Source organism: Eubalaena glacialis, chromosome 1 (genome assembly GCF_028564815.1).
Source record: "Eubalaena glacialis isolate mEubGla1 chromosome 1, mEubGla1.1.hap2.+ XY, whole genome shotgun sequence".
Lineage (NCBI taxonomy): Eukaryota > Metazoa > Chordata > Mammalia > Artiodactyla > Balaenidae > Eubalaena > Eubalaena glacialis.
In genome coordinates, this window is record NC_083716.1 from 161,130,410 (window position 1) to 161,150,848 (window position 20,439).

The window sequence follows — 20,439 nt, forward strand, 5'->3', positions numbered from 1 at the left end:
CTAACTCAGTAGATGCGTTGGATGAGGGGGTTCACACGGGGAGGTGTCAATGGTGACTGCCAGGTTTCAGGCTTGAGTAACTAGGTAGATGTTGATGGCATTTATTGGGATGAGGAAGACTTAATATAGTGAGTTTAGGGTTTTCCTAGCTAACTGGAAAAACACAGGGAGAAGTGACACCTCGGTCAGTACAAAAGAAATCAGAACAATCTACACCATTTAGTACCACTAGAATAGAATTAATCTTGAAACATCTGCGGTAATGTGGGACTGGTCTGAGAAATAAAATCCAGAAAACCCTCAAATCTGAACCAAAGAATGCATTCCCCACCTTCGAATATCTGGGGCTAAAGACACAAAAAGTCCTCTCTTCTGTGTTTTTTACTTACCACACTCTTTCTGGGGGAGGTATCTTAGAACTCTGAAATTATCAAATGAGGTGAAGCACTGAGCATTGTAATTAGCCTCTGACTAAGAAAAAGGGTCCAGATAGACCTGGGCTCAGAAAAGACTCTGGATGACTCCGAAAGCAAACTGCTTAACTCTTCCCCAGAGGCGTCTCTCTCTCTTAGAATATCGCCCTATTGATTTTGCAAGGGGATTAGGACATTAGCCTTCCCCTCATCTGGCTAGGTAGAACTCTTGCAACTCAGAGCAATAAATATCTTGGTTTGCAATTCAGACAAGGTCACAGATTATAATAGAAATAATTTTATATCATATGTATAGTGTAGGGGTCTGCTTATAAATAACACAGACTCTCTACATTTGGAAAACAAAGCAAACTTGGAACATCGTCCTTCTCTCCTCCCTGTTCTTCTTAAGTCCCAAGTTGCTTCAAAAGTAAAACCTTTTGAATATACCTCTGAAAGCAGATGATTTGCTAACATAGATGCATACTCATGAATTGAATTAAGAAGGATTGTAGAGTAACTGGTCATGGGGTTATTCATGGTCAAAACTGTTTGAAGGAAAACCACTTACATCACTTAGCTGCTTTGTGTTGTGCTGAGCCAAAACCATGCCCATGGAATCAGGCACACTTGTGAACTTGATGGTATCTGGGTGCTGTCGGTACTTTCTCTCATTTAATGCATCGCCTGCTTTCTTGGCCTTCTCAACCTCCAGAGAACCAAAAGGGATCCATCCAACGCCCTTGAAGAAGTTGTTGTACTCATCTTTATATACATTCTGTAAAAGAGTAATCTCAGATGAGGAGATATCCTAGTGCATACTCAAGAGCTGTTTCTGGAATCTGTAATTCTATCCAGGGGGGAATGAAGAGCAACCTGTCAGCATGCTTGTGTCTATACTGGAGCTTTTGGTTATCTCTGCCACAGAGCTTCTTACTCAGAATTTGGTCATAAGAAAAAGCAGTTCTGTTGTTAGAGTGCATTAACATTCCAGGAGAGAATGTAGGCCACATATTTCCACGGGTACTGCTAAAAAAAAAAAATTGTCTCTTTTGACAATAAATTGGGCTTTCCTTTTGATTTCACTGAAATCTCCACAACTTTTGAATTTCACCCACACCGTCCACCTGGGCTCCTCCATCTCAGATGGAGAGAGACATTCTCATTGAGCAACAATAAAGGAACAGAATTTTTCCCCTTTACCAAGGATGGTTCTTACAAAAACCTGGCTCCTGCAGCAGGAAATGCTCTGAATATTAAACACCCTCCCCCATGCAGCTCTCCATGAGTCATGCTGTAATCACAAAGCCCTCCTGGTTCATTTTAGATGACTCGTTACATAGATTTACATGCATGAGAGTGTGACCTTGAGTTCAAAAATAGAAGAAAAAAAAAAAAGAACTTTCCTGAATTCAGAAAGAATAGAGAATGCTCCTATTTTGCATTATACATATTGCCGTTGAAGCAGGCCCACCAGGAGCAAACATTTCTTTTTGTTGAGAACCAGGGTGGCTTATGTACTTAGTAGAACATGGCTTTATCTTTGATCCATAAGTTAATAAAGATAATATCAATGATTGCAATAGAAGCACAGAAAGCTAGTAAAACACAGCGTGTCTACCATGCCTTTGTTACTCTTTCAGTGATGACTGTATATTTTAAAGTGCATTTTTCAAATACCTTATTGTATTGTGAAGTCTACTAAAATAGGAAGAAATGATCATCTGTTCAGTACCAGCATCTCTAGGTCTATAATGTTATACATACTCACATCACTCTGAATTTGATTCACATTCCTGGTATGCTCAAGACTCAGGGCATCAGGTAGGTATGTGTAGTGATGTATCGGCTGCTTGTAGTTGATGTTGGTGGCAACATCCTGGGCCATCTTTGCAGCTGTAATGCTAACCATGTCCCCAGGGGTATGGTAGCTGGTTTTGGTGTTTTCATAGTTCTTCTTGTATTCACGATCAGACTGTAACTTTGCCACATTCATATAGTGGACGAGCTTAGGATCATCCTGGAGGCTTCTAAAACCCACATGCTTTCCCTTTGCCTTCTCGTAAGCTTCCTTGTATTTATACTGTGGAGGCAGAATTTGGTTAGCAAAGTCCTAAGCATTGGGAACATTAGGTGGAGCGATTATATTCACACACAAAGGCATTCAGAATATTGTGACTTTCTGGAAGACTGTACAAGAAATACAGTCCACACCCCACGTCCCCCAACCCCAGGAAGTTTAGACTGAAAGCATTTATTTCCAACACTGCTGGGTTATAAATGGGTATCATGATAAATTCAGGAGCAGTTTCTTTTCTTTGCTACAAATGCTATAGATGATTTGCATGTGGAACTTTATATAGAGCCAACTCTATTAAGTTTTCACACTTAATATAAACATAACATATTCCAAAATATAAGACTACATTCCAAATATATCTCTTGGTTTTCCAGGGATGTGAATTTTCCTAATCCAACATGTTAGTTCACATCACAGAATACTAGAAATACTTCTGTTTTCGATTCTGATTGGCCCAGGATATGTACACAACAGATGCAGAAGAAACTCTAAAGAACTGTACATGCAAGACGTTTATACTCAGATCTCTTTGGGGTGGGGTATGGAAAATATTACTATGTTTGTTGTCTCAGTTGACCTAATATGGTTTAAAAAAAAAAAAAAAACCTCTTCTTTGGCAGGTAGCTAGGCTTTCACCCAACCCCATTTCTCAGCAGCTACTCTCCAAGCTCACTGCTGAAGCAGCTGCAGATGAATTAAGGAACTATATAATAAGGGCAGGAACCACCGAGACCTTTCCTCATCAGTAAAAGCCTGACTGCAAAAGCTCTGCGGTCCAAGGTCTCTCACCGCTGAGATCAGCAATGGGGTATAGACTGAGCTATACAGTAGGTAACAGATAAAAACCTCAATTTTTATGTAAGAGAATTCAAATCCACCCAAACTCTGAAGACACTCTGCTCCTGCCATTTAAGCACCAATTTATAAACAAGAGTTTAGCAGGCAAAAGAATTATCAAGTAATTTCTAGGCATGTTAGAAAAAGTTCTGTGTAAGGGCTAAAAATAAAAATGATAATGTCATATTTTAGACTGTCACTTTCTCCTTAAACTAGAAATGTATTTCAGAGTGATGTGCAAAGCTTTGAGGAACACATTTTCAGTACCATCCCTACATGGAAGGCTGTAGAATTCTTACACCCTATCTTCCACATGGTCTGTACACGTGGTTTCTTTCTTTTCTTGTCTCAGATGAAGAGTGTAGCCTCTGGAATAGTGTGTGACAGTGAAATCTATGGGGTGTGCGTGCTTTTGGAAAATTTTATTTTTCAATGATGAGAAGAAGTATAAGTGTATACTTTTTCTATTACAGATGAAATAAATCAAAATTATATTCTAGAAAAGTGGGCTTTTTCCCATTTGGTTTATAAAATCTGTACATTTTATTTAACATTTTTTCAATCTTCTTAATACAATTATAATGCAGGCAGTCATCTGACTTTAACGTGTTAGCGTCAGGTGGGGTATTCTCCCTGAAAATAAATGTGGGCTGTCAGGGAAATGTGTCAGGGAAGGTAATTTGGGCTATGAATCAGGAGAGAAAGCCACTGTCAGATTTATGACAGCTCTACCAAGTGGGGTCAACTGACAAGAATCACAAAACATTGAAAAAGTGACAGGTTTTCAAAACAATATTTTGTGGAGAATTTAAATGTCATTAATTCAACATACTGTTTTCAATGTGGTATCATTTTAACAAGCACCCGTGTGATTACTTTGTGAAAAAGACAATCACCCAGATTTCACCTAAAATTTTTACTCACGTCACTGGCAATGTTTCTTGATGCTTTGGCTGCAGTGATGGGTATAGCGTCACCCAGCACATTGTTGCCCTTGGCTATTAAATCATGCCAGTCCTGTTTATAACAGACCTGCGATGGAAAAGGAAAAAGGATGTCAGCATGCTGTGGGGTAATCAGCTACACTGATTCCTCAACAGCTGGGATTGCTTTGTTCTTTTCCAGATAGAAGCTAGAAGAATCTCCTATAGCACACAGTTTTAAGAAGTCACATTAATGGTAAATCAACTATACTTCAATTTAAAAAAAAGAAGTCACATTAGCAAAACATCATACATAAAATTGTATAGCATAAAATTATTAGACTCTGTACTAACCATTCACCAAAGTCTGGTTTGGGCATATATTGAAGAGGGAAATTGAGAAACTGGAGTGGATCCAGAGGAGAATAATAAAGGTTCTGGAAACCACAGTATGTGAGAACCAACTGGAGAAAATGAAGTTCAATCTTATGAAAGGAAGGTCCAGGAAAGACCTGGTGGTTAGCTTTAGAAATTTTAGGGTTGTTGTTAAAAAAAAAAAAGGGGGGGGGGATTTCATTTATCCTTATTTTTCTGGAGGATAAAAACTTCCTCCATGTGCAGAACTAGGAAAACTAGAGGAATATGTGTTGAGCTTGACACAAAGAAGAATGCTATACCCTTTAGAGTTGTCCTACACTTGAAAAGGCCGACTCAAGAGGTACAGAACCATCATCATGGGATATGCTCTAATGGGGGCTATGGAGAAAATTGACCTAAGTTGTCAAAGCCCTGTCATGCTCTAAAATTCTATTATTTTATCATCAGGTCTGGATTTCACACCCCATCAAAAACCCTACTTACATCACTTATATTGTAAGCATTGCACTTGGCCTGGAGAAATTGAGGAACATCAGGACCCATCGTATATTTATGTTTCACATCTTCTCCTTTAGCTTTGTATAAGATCTGCAACACATAGTCACAAAAATAAAATGCATTATGGATGGTACAAAAAGGAAAATACATTAATTACAGGCTTAAAGAAGTTATTCCTAGCATAATCCCCCACAATTTCTATTACTTAAAATTATCAAAGCCATCTTCCTATTTTAAGAAACTCAAGAATCTCATTATCTTAAGGAAGACCCAAAAACTCTGTATTAAAATAGAGAGAAAAAAATCCTAAGAAAATAGAAATCTTTGCTTGCCAGAGATGAATAAAAAATGAGTTCAAATGTGAAACCCTAAAATGGATAACAGAATTCACTAAAGCCAGAAAAGGTCATTTTTGCTAGTGGAGTTAATAGTTCTTAAAGTCTTGGTTGTTTTTTTTTTTTTTTTTTTTTTTGGTTTTTTATTCTTAGAGAGAAAGAGGTAGTTAGAATGAGTCTTTCAATTCCCCTAAAAACTTTCCAATTATAATTGTATCAGTAAAAGCACATAATAATTTCCTCATAATATAAAGGTGCTTATATGTAAATCCAGCCTACGCAAAAGGTTTACCACTTCATATTTACCCTATTTTGCCATTTTAAAGATGTCTGAAAGACACCAAAGTGCATGGGGTAGAAATCATACTGTATCCTCCTCTTGGTAATGAAAAAGAAAGAAATTGCTCAGTTTCTAAAACTAAAACAGAATCGGAATCCCAAGTAGATTTTTAATCTCTTGATGGTCATTTATCATATATACCTCCATTTCCCAGGCATGTCTGTGTGGAATACCATATGTAAACTCGTGTGCATGTATCACAAGTAAAATCTGAAATGGCTGATATCTAAATGAATCTCCAAATACTAAATAATTTCTTCTAGGAATCCAAGAGCTATCTTCACTTCCTCACTGCCTTTAGAAACCACATCTAAGCATTCAGAGAATCTCGTTAATTTTACCTTCTAAACATCTCCTTTCCCACTGCTATAGCCTGAGTTAGGTCCAAATAAGGCTTCTGTTGAATTTCTGTAGCAGCTTTCTAATTTATCTCCTTGCCTTCAATCTCTCCCCTTTCCAATATATTCTCTGCATTTTTTGCCAATTATCTTTTAAAACACAGACCTGATAATGCAACTCCATGGATTAAAAATCTTCAGTACTTCCTGTTACCTACCCCATAATGTCCAGAGTATAAATTAACATTCAAGACCCTCAATAATCAGGTCTTGAAGGATTACAATCCTGAATCCTTCATCCTTCACTGTCCTTCCATTCATTACTTCTTGACTGTCATTATGTTTTTCCTTTTGCCAGTAATGCAGCCTTCCCTCATTTGCCAGGGAAGCTCTGGCAGGCAGTTACCCTCTCCTCTTATACTTACTTAGCACATGCCTCTCCTGTAGCATTCGTCTCTTCATATGATGATGCTGTTTCTATCCATGTCTTTGTCTTATACTCTTGTCCTGTATCCCATTCATCCTCGTCTGTTTCATCTTTATACCATCAGCACATAATATAGTCCCTGGCACATGGAAGGTGTTCAAAAACATTCATTCAATGAATTAATGAATGAATGTTTTTGGTGTCCCTTTAGCTCTTTCATACACCAAATTTTCCTTGAGAGCTGTCTTTAGCCAGAGCGTATACATTGCTCATGGACAGGCAGGCAAACAATATACTAATCTCCTCCAAGACATAAGTAAAGAAAAGTCTGTATAATAATTGTGTATGATGAATTCTGAGGAGAGAAATCATCTACTCATGTGTATTATTTCCCTGTACTAATATTTTATATATGAAAAGCAAATATGAGCAACTTAATATAGAATTGAATATGATGCATTTGCCACAATAAGGTGTATGGGATTTAAGCTTAAGTTTTGTTTGTGTGTGTGTTGTTCTAGGGTAGAACTTTTTGCACTTTCTCAAATACTTTATCCAATAACACAGTATTTATAGGCAGTTAAAAATGAAGACATTTTTAAAAGGAAGGTAAAAAGCAAGATAGAAAAAAAAAATAGAAAATGTTAGTGCCCAAGCTAAAAATAATTGTAATTATTATTTTTAAATGAAATAAAATAATAATTTTAAAAGGAAAAGATATTAGGCTCAGATAATAAAAATGATGAGCTGATCTTTTGAAGCCTCCCTCCATCCTTTTGCACCCTCTGTTTTGTTGTACTCACATCACTGACTTGCTGTGTGTTCTGTTTTGCCTGGACCATAACTGGGGAGTCCACGATGCTGGTAAATTTGAGGGTGTCTGGATGTTGCCTGTACTTCTTTTCATTCAGGGCATCACCTGCCTTTTTAACTTTTTCTACCTCCAGACTGCCAATAGGTATCCAGCCTATGCCTTTCATCCAGGTGTTGTAGTCTTCCTTATAGACATTCTACAGCAAAGAGAGAAGAGAGAAGTGAGTGCCCCAGGCAGTGGGTTCTCTCACGCAGGCTCCCTCCTTAGAGGGGGACTGTCTCGTGGAGTTAATGTCACTTACATCGCTCTGTATGTGCATCATGTTTTTCGACAATTCCAGGTCCATGGCATCAGGCAGGTAGGTGTAGTGATGAAGCAAATGCTTATAGTTGGCATTGCTGGCAACATCCTGAGCTTTCTTAGCTGCCACAACGTTGAACATATCATGGGGTGTGTTGTATTTGGTCTTTGTCTTCTCATAGTCTTTTTTATACTCCCGGTCCGATTGTATCTTGGCCACATTCACATAATGAACCAGTTTAGGATCATCTTGGAGACTTCGGAAGCCAACCATTTTCCCTTTGGCTTTTTCATAATCTTTTTTGTAGTGAACCTGTTGGAAACAAAGGTGGGCATATTTTTTAATGTAGTTATGAAGGTTTTACTGAACAATGAGACCGTGATTTGAGCAACTGAGCTTCCCAGAAATTATTTCAATAACCAAACAATTTGATATTTGTTTGTATATATTTGAAATGTAGCCTATTAAAATTAAAATGTTATTTAGAGCCCATTTGGTTGCCTGTGGTTGCTTCTGCCACCCAAGGGAGGTTGGGGTGGGGACGTTACTATAATTTATATCAGTGACACAGTAAAATAAGTTCTGTTCCACTTAGACAGTGATAGAGACAAATGAAAAGATAAATATTTCACAAACTCTACCAATTATACTGTGCTTCTAAAGCCAATAGCTGGCTATTTTATTAATAGAATTATACTAGTAGTAGTAATAGTACAATTTTAATGAGTCTTTGGATATTCAAAGGGAGACCCAGAACCAGTAGTGTGTAACACTAATTGGTTCTGAATAATAAAGTGGGGAGATTTAAGCGTCCTTGAGGAGACTTGGGAAGAACCCCAGGAAACGGAGAAGCAGAGATGTGAGGGAAGGTTTGTGTGTATGCTGGGGTGGGGTGGCTGGAAGAGATCACCCACAGAGAAAGGGGATCAGTGAGAAATTCTGGAGCAGGGCTTTTAGGACACGGACATTCATTATTCAGTCTTAATGTATTTACATTGCTGCAGTGACAACTCCATTTCAAACAATCATTAAAGTTGTGCTTGGGATTTGGAGGGAAACCAAAAAGAAGGGGCTGAGTTCCATCTCTGGATCACGCAGAGCAGAAAGAGAATAAATCTAGGGGAGGAGAGCCCAGGTGAGCCAGAGCAAAACCATCATGTGCAAACCAGGAGGCAGAGGTGATCAGAAAAGCAAAAACCTCAGAGAATGCAGCAATCATGGGGAGGGAATCCCACTGCCTGCAGGACAGCAGGAGGGGGCTTGAGTCCATTTTATTTAAATCTCAAAGAGCAAAGTGACTTCAGTTCACATCTGAGTTGAAGTAAGATAGGAAAAGAAACAAAAGTCTTAACTTTAATGCAACCTAATGACTGACTCTTAGGGGCTCTGACACCTGAAGCCCATTCATCAGTCTGTAGAAGCAATGAAGTGAAAAGAGAGGTAAGGCAAAGAGGGAATTCATAGAAATTAAGCAAGTTTTGAGATAAAGGTTTACCATCAGGAGGTTATTATGATGTCAATAGCAGGTAACTTCTTTATTTCTATAAGAGAAATAACGTGAATTTGTGCAGAAATATAGATGAGAATTTTAAATTAGGGGGCTTGATTAGAACAGATTGATTAAGGTTATACAAATCCTTACCCCCAAGAAAATTCAGATCTGTTTAGGGAACTTTCTTCTCTAAATAGTTTCAGCCTGGCTTGCTTCCAGTCAGGGACAGCAGACGTGGGGACTTGGATAAGAAGCCCACCTGCCCCCATTTTCTGGTTACACACAGGTGACCACCAGCTGGACTTACGTCACTCGCCGCCTGCCTGGCAGCTTTGGCAGCTTTGATGGGGATCGCATCGTTTCTCAGGTCGTATCCCTTCTTGCTCAGATCTTTCAAGTCTGCTTTGTACATATTCTGAAAGAAAAATGTCATTTGAAGATAACTCAGACCACGTGTAGAAAAGGCTTAACCCTCAGTGAGCGGCTGAGCCCACATGCACACCTCACTGATATTGTAGGCGTTGACTTTAGCCTGAATGAACTGGGGCACATCCGCCGGCAGACTGTACTTGTGAATAAATTCCTCCCCTTTGACTTTGTAGGCAATCTGGAAGAGAAAAAAACACATAAACAAACAAATAAAGTAGGGGAAAGTGTTTAACGGCACAGGAGAATAATTTTGGAGCAGATCACATTGCACAGAGGAGTTTTTTTAATGAAAGACACTCTCTGTGCCTTCCCCACATTCCCCAGAAAATATTTGTAGGCATTTAAGATCTCCTATGCAATTGCACAGGGTCTGATCTTAGTGCCTGTTTAGCCTTGGCAAAAGTCCCTTGGTATGTGCTAAGAACCTCCAGACTAAGGTAGGGGGACCTACCTAAGAGCCCAGGAAAGTGACCCAAAGACAAAGTTAACCTGCAGACACTTTCCTGAGCATAGGAAAAGTTAATAGGGTGGGATTTACCAACTATCTATATTATATTTTGTGGGCAGTGGGTGACTAAAGGGACTTAGGGGTAGTTTTTACTAAGCATGATTTTTGTCTTGCCTCTGACTTTAAATATAACCCCTTCATATGATGTAGTGTCTATAATCACTTTCCTGATCTTTCCTAGAAATAGGCTTGTATTTCTGGTTATCAAGAGAAGCCCCTCTTACCTTTTCCTCGAGAGCAATGTCCAATCACTGAAATATATATAATCCTCTAAAGATATGAATTAGGTGTGCTTTTTTAATGAAAACCTGGGGAATTATACAGTTGCTCATATAACTGAGTCTCTTTAGATTGCCTAATAAGTACAGGTGATCATTACATTTAGAATACAAATGTATTTGTATTAGTTAACATTTAAATACAGAGAGAATTAACACTTACATCACTCCTCTGGGCCTGGTTAATCTTAGACTGTACTATAATTGGAGCATCTTCAATCGAAGTAAACTTGAGAGTATCTGGATGTTGGCGATATTTTTTCTGTTTGACAAATTAAAAAGAGAAAGATAATAATACTTTCACCAAAGGCTAATAAATCAAAATACTTTAAATTTATTTTGGAGGGACAAGAAATTTTCCTGATTTTAAAATGTAAAAATATTTGATTCTTTGCTGGCTTGGGGGAAAAAATGAATACAATACAAAAACCAACGTTTAAAGAAAATGTTTTAATTTTGGATTGTTTGGGGCAGTACAGACAAATATAACTTTCAGGAACAACTTTACTCTCTTAATTTCTTGCTTATGATGTGAAAGAAGGCACTGTGAAAGCTCAGCAGAATCCTGAAACATTACAAAGTTTTCTAAAGGATTAACAGAAAAGCATGCAAGAACATTTGGAGTATCTTTGCATGACACTAAACAAGCTCCCAGGAATGTCATTTTCCTTGTCACTCCATCAGCAACTGAAGCTCTCCAGTTGAGGGAATTGAGGAACTAGGGCAATAGCTATGGATTATTAATAAGAAAAGAAGGACTTTTGCTTTGCAAGCCTTAATGAGGTTAGTACATAAGTTATCACTAAAGTGCTGAGGAGACACAGGAGAGGGCCCATGGGGAAGATGTCTCAATTGGGAGTTGGCAACATCTAGCTACCCTTATTCCTATATTCTTCTCCTAGTTCTCTTCATTTTTGCATACTATACATCCCACTTTTGTGTATATAGTAGCATCCCTCTTTCAACTTCAGACTTCTGAAAACCACTAACCCAGAATTTTTTCTGAAAGATCTCTTGAGTAGATAAAGTGGTTTTCACCAAAAACAAACAGAAGTACAAAACAATAAGAACAACAAAAACTTGGGTGTGGAAGACAACCCTCACTTAGCACCTCTGACCCTTCTTTATGTGGTCTAACTTCCTGGATGACGGATTCACCTGACAGCAGGGGGAATGTTCAACTGCTGTCAGAGAAGTGACTGTTTTAAGTGACTGCTTCAAAGTCATCAAGAATATAGCATAAGGTATAATAATACTTCAAAGAAAATTTCTATAATAGTCATTATATGCATAATTCACAATTGCCAAATATTGGAAAAAATCCACATGCCCACTAACTGGACAATCAAAGTGTGATATAGCCGTGCAAAGGAATACTACTCTCACTAATAAAAAGGAAAATATTACAGACACATGTAGAGATATGGACGAACCTCAAAAACATTACGCTAAGTGAAAGAATCCTGATACAAAAGAAATTTCTAGAAAAGGCAAAATTATAGAGGCAGAAATCAGATCGGTGGTTGTCTGGGGTTGAAAATGGGAGTGGGAATTTTTGGGGGTGCTAGCAGCATCTTAAAATTCAATTGTGGGTCTGATATCACTGAGCCCCTGAATCTACGCCAGCAGCCAACTCCCTCCTGACTATTTTGAAGGCAAAGTATTTGAGTAGCCTCCATAACTTCAAGTATTCTCTTTTTCTTGCTGCTAAAACCATTCCTAACTAGTAGGGGGATCTCATGAAACCCAAGGCCAAAGTTGAAGCAACCTTGACCTAATCTCTTGATACCAACTGCATCCAACAACCTAACAGAGCTTGCAGTCCAACCTCCCTTGACCATGTTGATTTCACTCCTATATTGTGTATTTCATAATATACTACTCATTTTCTATATTGCTTCTGAAAAATAAAGATGCATTTACCAGTTAAAAAAAATTCAATTGTGGGGATGGCTATGCAACTATATGGATTTATTAAAACTTGTCAAGGTGTACACTTAAAATATGTGAATTTTTGTGGTATGCAAACTATACCTCGATAAAGCTGTTAAAAATATTTCTGTCATGAGTGGTTAACATAAACGACTTTGGTGATGTGAAGAGGTATGATTATCTACCGAGATAATTCATGCACATGATAAGTTGGGGTTTTTTTCCTCAGCAACAATACTAGAAAATGAAGTGGTAAAGGAGGCATTTCCCATGGTTTGGGAAGTTTTACCATGTTACATTCACAAATCTATCTCTGTGACACACAGAGATATGATGGCTTTACCTCATTAAGAATGTCTGAAGCTTGCTTTGCCTTTTCCATTTCTAAGCACCCAAAAGGTACCCAGCCGCAACCTTTCATCCAGCTGTTGTAGTCAGCTTTGTATGTGACCTAAAACACCAAGAGAAAGGTTACATTTCTTTTTTAAAAATTATTTATTTATTTATTTTTTAAACACTTTTATTATTTATTTATTTATTTTATTTTTTGGCTGTGTTGGGTCTTCGTTTCCGTGTGAGGGCCCCCTCTAGTTGTGGCAAGCGGGGGCCACTCATCGCGGTGCGCGGGCCTCTCACTATCGCGGCCTCTCTTGTTGCGGAGCACAGGCTCCAGACACGCAGGCTCAGTAATTGTGGCTCACGGGCCCAGTTGCTCCACGGCATGTGGGATCTTCCCAGACCAGGGCTCGAACCCGTGTCCCCTGCAGTGGCAGGCAGATTCTCAAGCACTGCGCCACCAGGGAAGCCCCAGGTTACATTTCTTTACTCAGCATCATCCTTCTTCGTAAAATCATTAACATTTTCCCCAAAAGAATGCTTTTAAGATTTCTGACCAGTTTCCTTATTCCATACATTGAGGTTATTTTAAACATTTCCTTGGGGAGAGATTTTAACAGCCCTTAGGTTTTCACTGTTCTTTCTAGTTGGCATATGTTCTACTTCATCCTTATTTCCAAAGTATGTGGAATTATAATTCCAACCTGCTAAATTCAAAGCTGTATTTCAAAGAATAAATGAAATTGTTATATTTAGATCATCAAACGTGAGATGTTTGCTCACTAGAACATATTATGTATTATGTTTCTATGGTCAAATTATAACTGAAGGCCATATTGAAGGTGGATAATTTTGCTCATTTTCTGATAAGACTTGATAGTAGTTATTTGTATTAAGTGTTTACACATATTGCCCTTCATGTGTAATGGTAAGCTTAGGAGTGTTTCTACATTGGCTAACAACACACTTTAATATAGTTGTATTCAATAATTTGCTTATGGAGAGCAGTTATCATTTGGAATTGGACCTACCTGGGAGACAGTTACTTGATGCTATTAAAATAATGACCTACTGCTGTTGTCTGGCTATAGGTGATACCTAAAATATGTACTCTAGATACAAAATTCAGATGATTGTTCTTTAGTGTGGGCCTTCTAACTGGAATGAAAAATCAAGAAACCATTGGTTCCTGCCTTTGAAAAACCTATGATCTATTTGGGAGGAAGAAACATAACAAAATGAAACAAATAAGATAATAATGCATAAAATAGAATTTTTAGTGATGAGAATGTAAAATTGTGCAGCTGCTTGGAAAATAGTACAGCGATTCCTCAAAAAATTAAAAATAGAACTACCAAATCATCCAGAAATTCTACTTCTGGGTATATACGCGAAAGAATTGAAAGCAGGATCTTGAAGATATTCATACATCCATGTTCATTGTGGCATTAGTCACAATAGCCAGAAGGTGGAAGCAACCCAAATGTTCACTGACAGATGAATGGATAACCCAAATGTATACACATAGAATGGAATAGAATTCAGCCTCAAAAAGGAAGGAAATTCTGACACATACTATAACATGGATGAACCTTGAGGACATTATGCTAAGTGAAATAAAGCAGTCACAAAAGGACAAGCACTGCATAATTCCATTGATACGAGGTCTTTAGAGTAGTCCAACTCACAGAGACAGAAAGTAGAAGGGTGGTTGACAGGGACTGAGGGGAAGAGGAAATGGGGAGTTGTTTGATGTGCAGAGAGTTGCACTTTTGCAAGATGAAAAAGTTCTGGAGATTGGTTGCACAATAATGGGAATGTAATTAACTGCTGCTGAACTGTACAATTAAAACTGGTAAAGATGGCAAATATTGTTATGTCTATTTTACCATTTAAAAAAATAGAATTGTTAGGATAAAGTATTCAATTGTATAGCTCAGACAAATTAATTTGCCTAAAGAAGTTTTGATCTGCAGGAAAAAAAACCCAGCTATTATAAAAAGTAATGCTATAAATAATATATTTTATTTTCAGCAAGATAGCAATCTATATAAAAAATTATTGATAATGATGAATGTGATAATTATGATAATGGTGATGATGATAATAGTGAATATTTACTGAGAATTCACCAGGGCCCAGCACCATGCTAAGAGTATTTTGAATGCATTTAAATAATGAAAACAATTCTTTTGTATTATTCCAATTTTGCAAGGAGGACTCTAAACTCAGCAAGGGTGATCACTTTCCCAAAAGGAAACTGTGATGGGGTGCTTGCCAGACCCAGGCCTCTCTAACTCTGAGGGGCGTGCTCTCATAGAATCCCAAGGCTCATTTTCCCATTACATACTTGCTACATACAGAAGACAATGCAGCTACTTCTGAGAATTGCCAAAAACATCACTCAACTTAGAAATCCTTTTCAGTTTCTACCTTCAAAAGAGGGAAGAGAGAAAATCGGGTTACTCACATCACTCTGCAGTGCATAAGCCTTCTTGGCAAGGTCCACGTTAATGCTGTCCGGCGGGTAGCTGTAACTGTGTAAGAGGTGCCTATAGTCCACATCACTGGCAATTGCCTGAGATTTCTTAGCTTGAGTCACTTGGAGCATATCAAGAGGTGTCGTGTAGATAGTTTTTGACTTTTCATAGTCTTTACGATATTCACGCTGTGAATAGGACATTACCATTTATTAGCACAAATCTTCAATGGATTTCCAGAAAAGCACAGAGATCTCTCATAAGCAACAAATACAAGATAGAGATTTTTTCCTTCTAGTTAGTTATGTTTTCCTAAAATTTGATCATATGTTTCACATCACTGAAACCGCCCCTCCCAAAATAATGGGCAGATGCATGGACAGATCTTCTCAAATCTTTGTCTAGATCAAAGAGGATCTGTCAGACAGTAGGAATGGGCCACAGCTTCTGATTCAGCCAGCTATTATTTTATTTTAAAACAGGGTTTTTCAAGGACCACTAGCAAGCATGATTTCTGCTAAGGTAATCTAACCTTTGAAGAGTCTTCCATTAAAGAAGTATTTTTTAAATCGTCAAAAATCATATGTCAATCATTTCATACTTCTGATTTTATAAAATGACGACTTCATAAATAGAGCTGTACACTTGACTTCTTGACTTTTCTAAAGTCATCTTTAAGTGAATAGTTACTGATTTTTCAAGCTGACTATTCTACTTTGGACAATAGATAAGCCCCACTGAGAATCCCAGAGGTTTTTTCGTACTAAGTTTAATTTTGGTAACAATTTAAAAGAAGTTTCAGATTTCAGCAGTTATAAGACCTCAAAGGAGAAAAATTTATGAAATTGAGCCACTGAAGTAACCTTGGCCCTTACATACAGTGTTCTCATAAACCAAATGTCCTGACTGGCCTCAGAAGGCACTTTCATTGGTTGGTTTTCTGGAATGGTTAGACAGGGTGTTAATTAGGTCAAAGTCCCAGCTTCATCACGTCTGCTCACCAATTACCTTAAAAGAGAGAAAAATTCTGACCCAGAATTTTTCCTTTAGGAAGATTCTAAACCTATTATATCTCCCTATAATCACATAAGCTCTAAAGACAGTGATCCAAGCTAGCAAGTATATATGTGCATTATAAATCTCCTGCAGAAATTCCTTTTACAAATAATCCAATCTTTTAACTTTCTTAGGGAATATGGTCTTCCAGCTAAAACATCGTGGGTAGTCAGTTTCACAGAATAAATTTCTCTCTTAATTGTAAAATCTAGGCCCTGGTTTATGAAAATAAAATATGGAAACTTTCTGATGGCATGCAAGAACACTGAAAAAAATAAAGACAGTTTGTATTTATTAGAAATAAACGGATAAAGCAATGTTGCAATAGCAGTTGGTGTGTGGAAGTGTTTTTGACTAAATTGTTTTGACCCTTTTGTTCAAGTTCAGATAAGCTCACACATGCCTGCACATATAAAAGGTTGTCAAAGATCCAAATGGCTTTATTTATTTTTATTTTTATCTATTTATTTATTTGGTCCCACCGTGTGGCCTGTGGGATCCCAGTTCCCCAGCCAGAGATGGAACCTGTGCCCCCCTGCAGTGGAAGTGCGGAGTCCTAACCACTGGATCACCAGGGAATTCCCTACTGATTTATTTTTTTATTGAAGTATAGTTGATTTACAATATTAGTTTCAGGTAGACAGAATAGTAATTCAGTATTTTTACAGATTCCACTCCATTAAAAGTTATTACAAGATAATGGCTATAATTCCCTGTATTGTACAATATAACCTAATTGCTTATCTATTTTATACATAATAGTTTGTGTCTCTTAATCCCATACCCCTATACCCCTTGCCTCTCTCTCCTTCCCTCTCCCTACTGGTAACTATCAATTCAAGTTTGTTTCTATATCTGTGTCTGTCTCTGTTTTGTTATATACGTTCATTTGTTTTATTTTTTAGATTCCACATATAAGTGATATCATACAGATTTGTCTTTCTCCATCTGACTTATTTTACAAGCATAATATTCTCTAGGTACATCCACACTGTTGCAAATGGCAGAATTTCACTCATTTATGGCTGAGTGATACTCGATTGTATATATATACCACATATTCTTTATCCATTTATCTGTTGATGGATGCTTAGGTTGCTTCCATATCTTGGCTATTGTAAATAATGCTGCTACGAATATTGGGGTACATGTATCTTTTTGAACTAGAGTTTTCGTCTTTTCTGGATATATGCCCAGGAGTGGAACTGCTGGATCATATGGTAGCTCTATTTTTAGTTTTTTAAGGAAGCTCCATACTGTTTTCCATAGTGGCTGCACCAATTTACACACCCACCAACAGTGTAGGGGGGTTCCCTTTTCTCTACATCCTTGCCAACATTTGCTATTTGTAGACTTTTTGATGATAGCCATTCTGACAGGTATGAGGTGATATCTCATTGTTGTTTTGATTTGTATTTCTCTAATAATTAGCAATGCTGAGCATCTTTTCATGTGACTGTCAGCCACCAGTATGCCTTCTTTGGAAAAATGTTTATTCAAGTCTTCTGCCCATTTTCTTTTTTTTTTTTTTTTGATTGTTTGTTTTCTTGATACTGAGCTGCACGAGCCATTTATATAGTCTGGATTTAAACCCCTTGTTGGCCATATCATTTGCAAATATTTTCTATTTCATAGATTGTCTCTTCATTTTGTCGACAGTTTCCTTTGCTATGCAAAAGATTTTAAGTTTAATTAGGTCCCATTTTTTCTGTTTGTTTTAATTTCTTTTGCTTTATGAGACAGATCCAAAATAATATTGCCAAGATTTACGTCAAGGAGTGTTCTGCCTATGTTCCCTTCTAGGAGTTTTATGGTTTCAGGTCTTTAATTGATTTTGAGTTTATTTTTGTATATGGAGTTCTAATCTCATTCTTTTACATGTAGCTGTCCAGTTTCCCCAGCACCACTTATTGAAGAGACTGTCTTTTCTCCATTGTGTATTCTTGCCTCCTTTGTCATAGTTTAATTGACCATAGGGGCGTGAGTTTATTTCTGGGCTCCCTATTCTGTTCCATTGATCTCTGTGTCTGATTTTGTACAGGACCATGTTGTTTTGACTTCTGTAGCTTTGTAATATAGTCTGAAGTTTGGAAGCATAATACCTCCAGCTTTGTTCTTTCTTCTCAAGATTGGTTTGGCTATTCAGGATCTACTGTGGTTCCATATAAGTTTTAGAATTATTTGTTCTAGTTATGTGAAAAATGTTATGGGTATTTTGATATGGATTGCGTAACATCTGTAGATTTCTTTGGGTTGTATGGGCATTTTAACAACATTAATTCTTCTAACCCATGAGAATGGGATATCTTTCCATTGTTTTGTATCACCTTCAATTTTCTTCATCAATGTCTTATAGTTTTCAGAGTACTGGTATTTTACCTCCTTCATTAAATTTATTCCTATTTTAAACTCCCATTTACCACTGCAACAAAAAGAATAAAATACCTAGGAATAAACCGACCTAGGGAGACAAAAGACCTGTATGCAGAAAGCTATAAGACACTGATGAAAGAAATTAAAGATGATACCAACAGATGGAGAGATACACCATGTTCTTGGATTGGAAGAATCAATATTGTGAAAATGACTATACTACCCAAAGCAGTCTACAGAATCAATGCAATCCCTATCAAATTACCTATGGCATTTTTTACGGAGCTAGAACAAATCATCTTAAAATTTGTATGGAGACACAAAAGACCCCGAATAGCCAAAGCAGTCTTGAGGGAAAAAAACGGAGCTGGAGGAATCAGACTCCCTGACTTCAGACTATACTACAAAGCTACAGTAATCAAGACAATATGGTACTGGCACAAAAACAGAAACATAAATCAATGGCACAAGATAGAAAGCCCAGAGAGAAACCCACGCACCTATGGTCAACTAATCTATGACAAAGGAGGCAAAGATATACAATGGAGAAAAGACAGTCTCTTCAATAAGTGGTGCTGGGAAAACTGGACAGCTACATGTAAAACAATGAAATTAGAACACTCCCTAACACCATACACAAAAATAAACTCAAAATGGATTAAAGACCTAAATGTAAGACCGGACACTATAAAACTCTTAGAGGAAAACATAGGAAGAACACTCTTTGACATAAATCACAGCAAGATCTTTTTTGATCCACCTCCTAGAGTAATGGAAATAAAAACAAAAATAAACAAATGGGACCTAATGAAACTTCAAAGCTTTTGCACAGCAAAGGAAACCATAAATAAGATGAAAAGACAACCCTCAGAATGGGAGAAAATATTTGCAAACGAATCAACGGACAAAGGATTAATCTCCAAAATATATAAACAGCTCATGCAGCTCAATATTAAAGAAACAAACAACCCAATCCAAAAATGGGCAGAAGACCTAAATAGACATTTCTCCAAAGAAGACATACAGATGGCCAAGAAGCACATGAAAAGCTGCTCAACATCACTAATTATTAGAGAAATGCAAATCAAAACTACAGTGAGGTATCACCTCACACCAGTTAGAAATGGGCATCATCAGAAAATCTACAAACAACAAATGCTGGAGAGGGTGTGGAGAAAAGTAAATCCTCTTGCACTGTTGGTGGGAATGTAAATTGATACAGCCACTATGGAGAACAGTATGGAGGTTCCTTAAAAAACTAAAAATAGAATTACCACATGACCCAGCAATCCCACTACTGGGCATATACCCAGAGAAAACCATAATTCAAAAAGACACGTGCACCCCAATGTTCATTGCAGCACTATTTACAATAGCCAGGTCATGGAAGCAACCTAAATGCCCATCGACAGACGAATAGATAAAGAAGTTTTGGTACATATGTACAATGGAATATTACTCAGCCATAAAAAGGAATGAAATTGAGTCATTTGTTGAGATGTGGATGGATCTAGAGACTGTCATACAGAGTGAAGTAAGTCAGAAAGAGAAAAACAAATATCGTATATTAACGCATGTATGTGGAACCTAGAAAAATGGTACAGATGAACCGGTTTGCAGGGCAGAAGTTGAGACACAGATGTAGAGAACAAACGTATGGACACCAAGGGGGGAAAACCACGGTGGGGTGGGGATGGTGGTGTGCTGAATTGGGTGATTGGGATTGACATGTATACACTGATATGTATAAAATTGATGACTAATAAGAACCTGCAGTATAAAAAACCAAACAAACAAACAAACAAAAAAACAACTAATACTAAACTTTCTTTGGGTTATTTGTATGGAAATATGTTAATATAAATGTTTCA

At 37.4% G+C, this 20,439-nt stretch overlaps 1 protein-coding gene across 1 annotated transcript in view; it reads right to left on the minus strand.

Moving 5' to 3' along the window:
* Positions 1-20,439, minus strand: part of NEB (nebulin) — a 229,620-nt gene that overhangs the window by 177,187 nt on the left and 31,994 nt on the right. Inside the window, exons 20-30 of the mRNA XM_061183866.1 lie at positions 15,130-15,327; positions 12,667-12,774; positions 10,555-10,653; positions 9,679-9,783; positions 9,484-9,591; positions 7,685-7,996; positions 7,373-7,579; positions 5,115-5,219; positions 4,255-4,362; positions 2,185-2,496; positions 985-1,191 (exon numbers count right to left, since the gene is read on the minus strand). Of these exons, the coding sequence (XP_061039849.1) occupies positions 985-1,191; positions 2,185-2,496; positions 4,255-4,362; positions 5,115-5,219; positions 7,373-7,579; positions 7,685-7,996; positions 9,484-9,591; positions 9,679-9,783; positions 10,555-10,653; positions 12,667-12,774; positions 15,130-15,327 (1,869 nt within the window). The remainder of the gene's footprint in view (positions 1-984; positions 1,192-2,184; positions 2,497-4,254; positions 4,363-5,114; positions 5,220-7,372; positions 7,580-7,684; positions 7,997-9,483; positions 9,592-9,678; positions 9,784-10,554; positions 10,654-12,666; positions 12,775-15,129; positions 15,328-20,439) is intronic.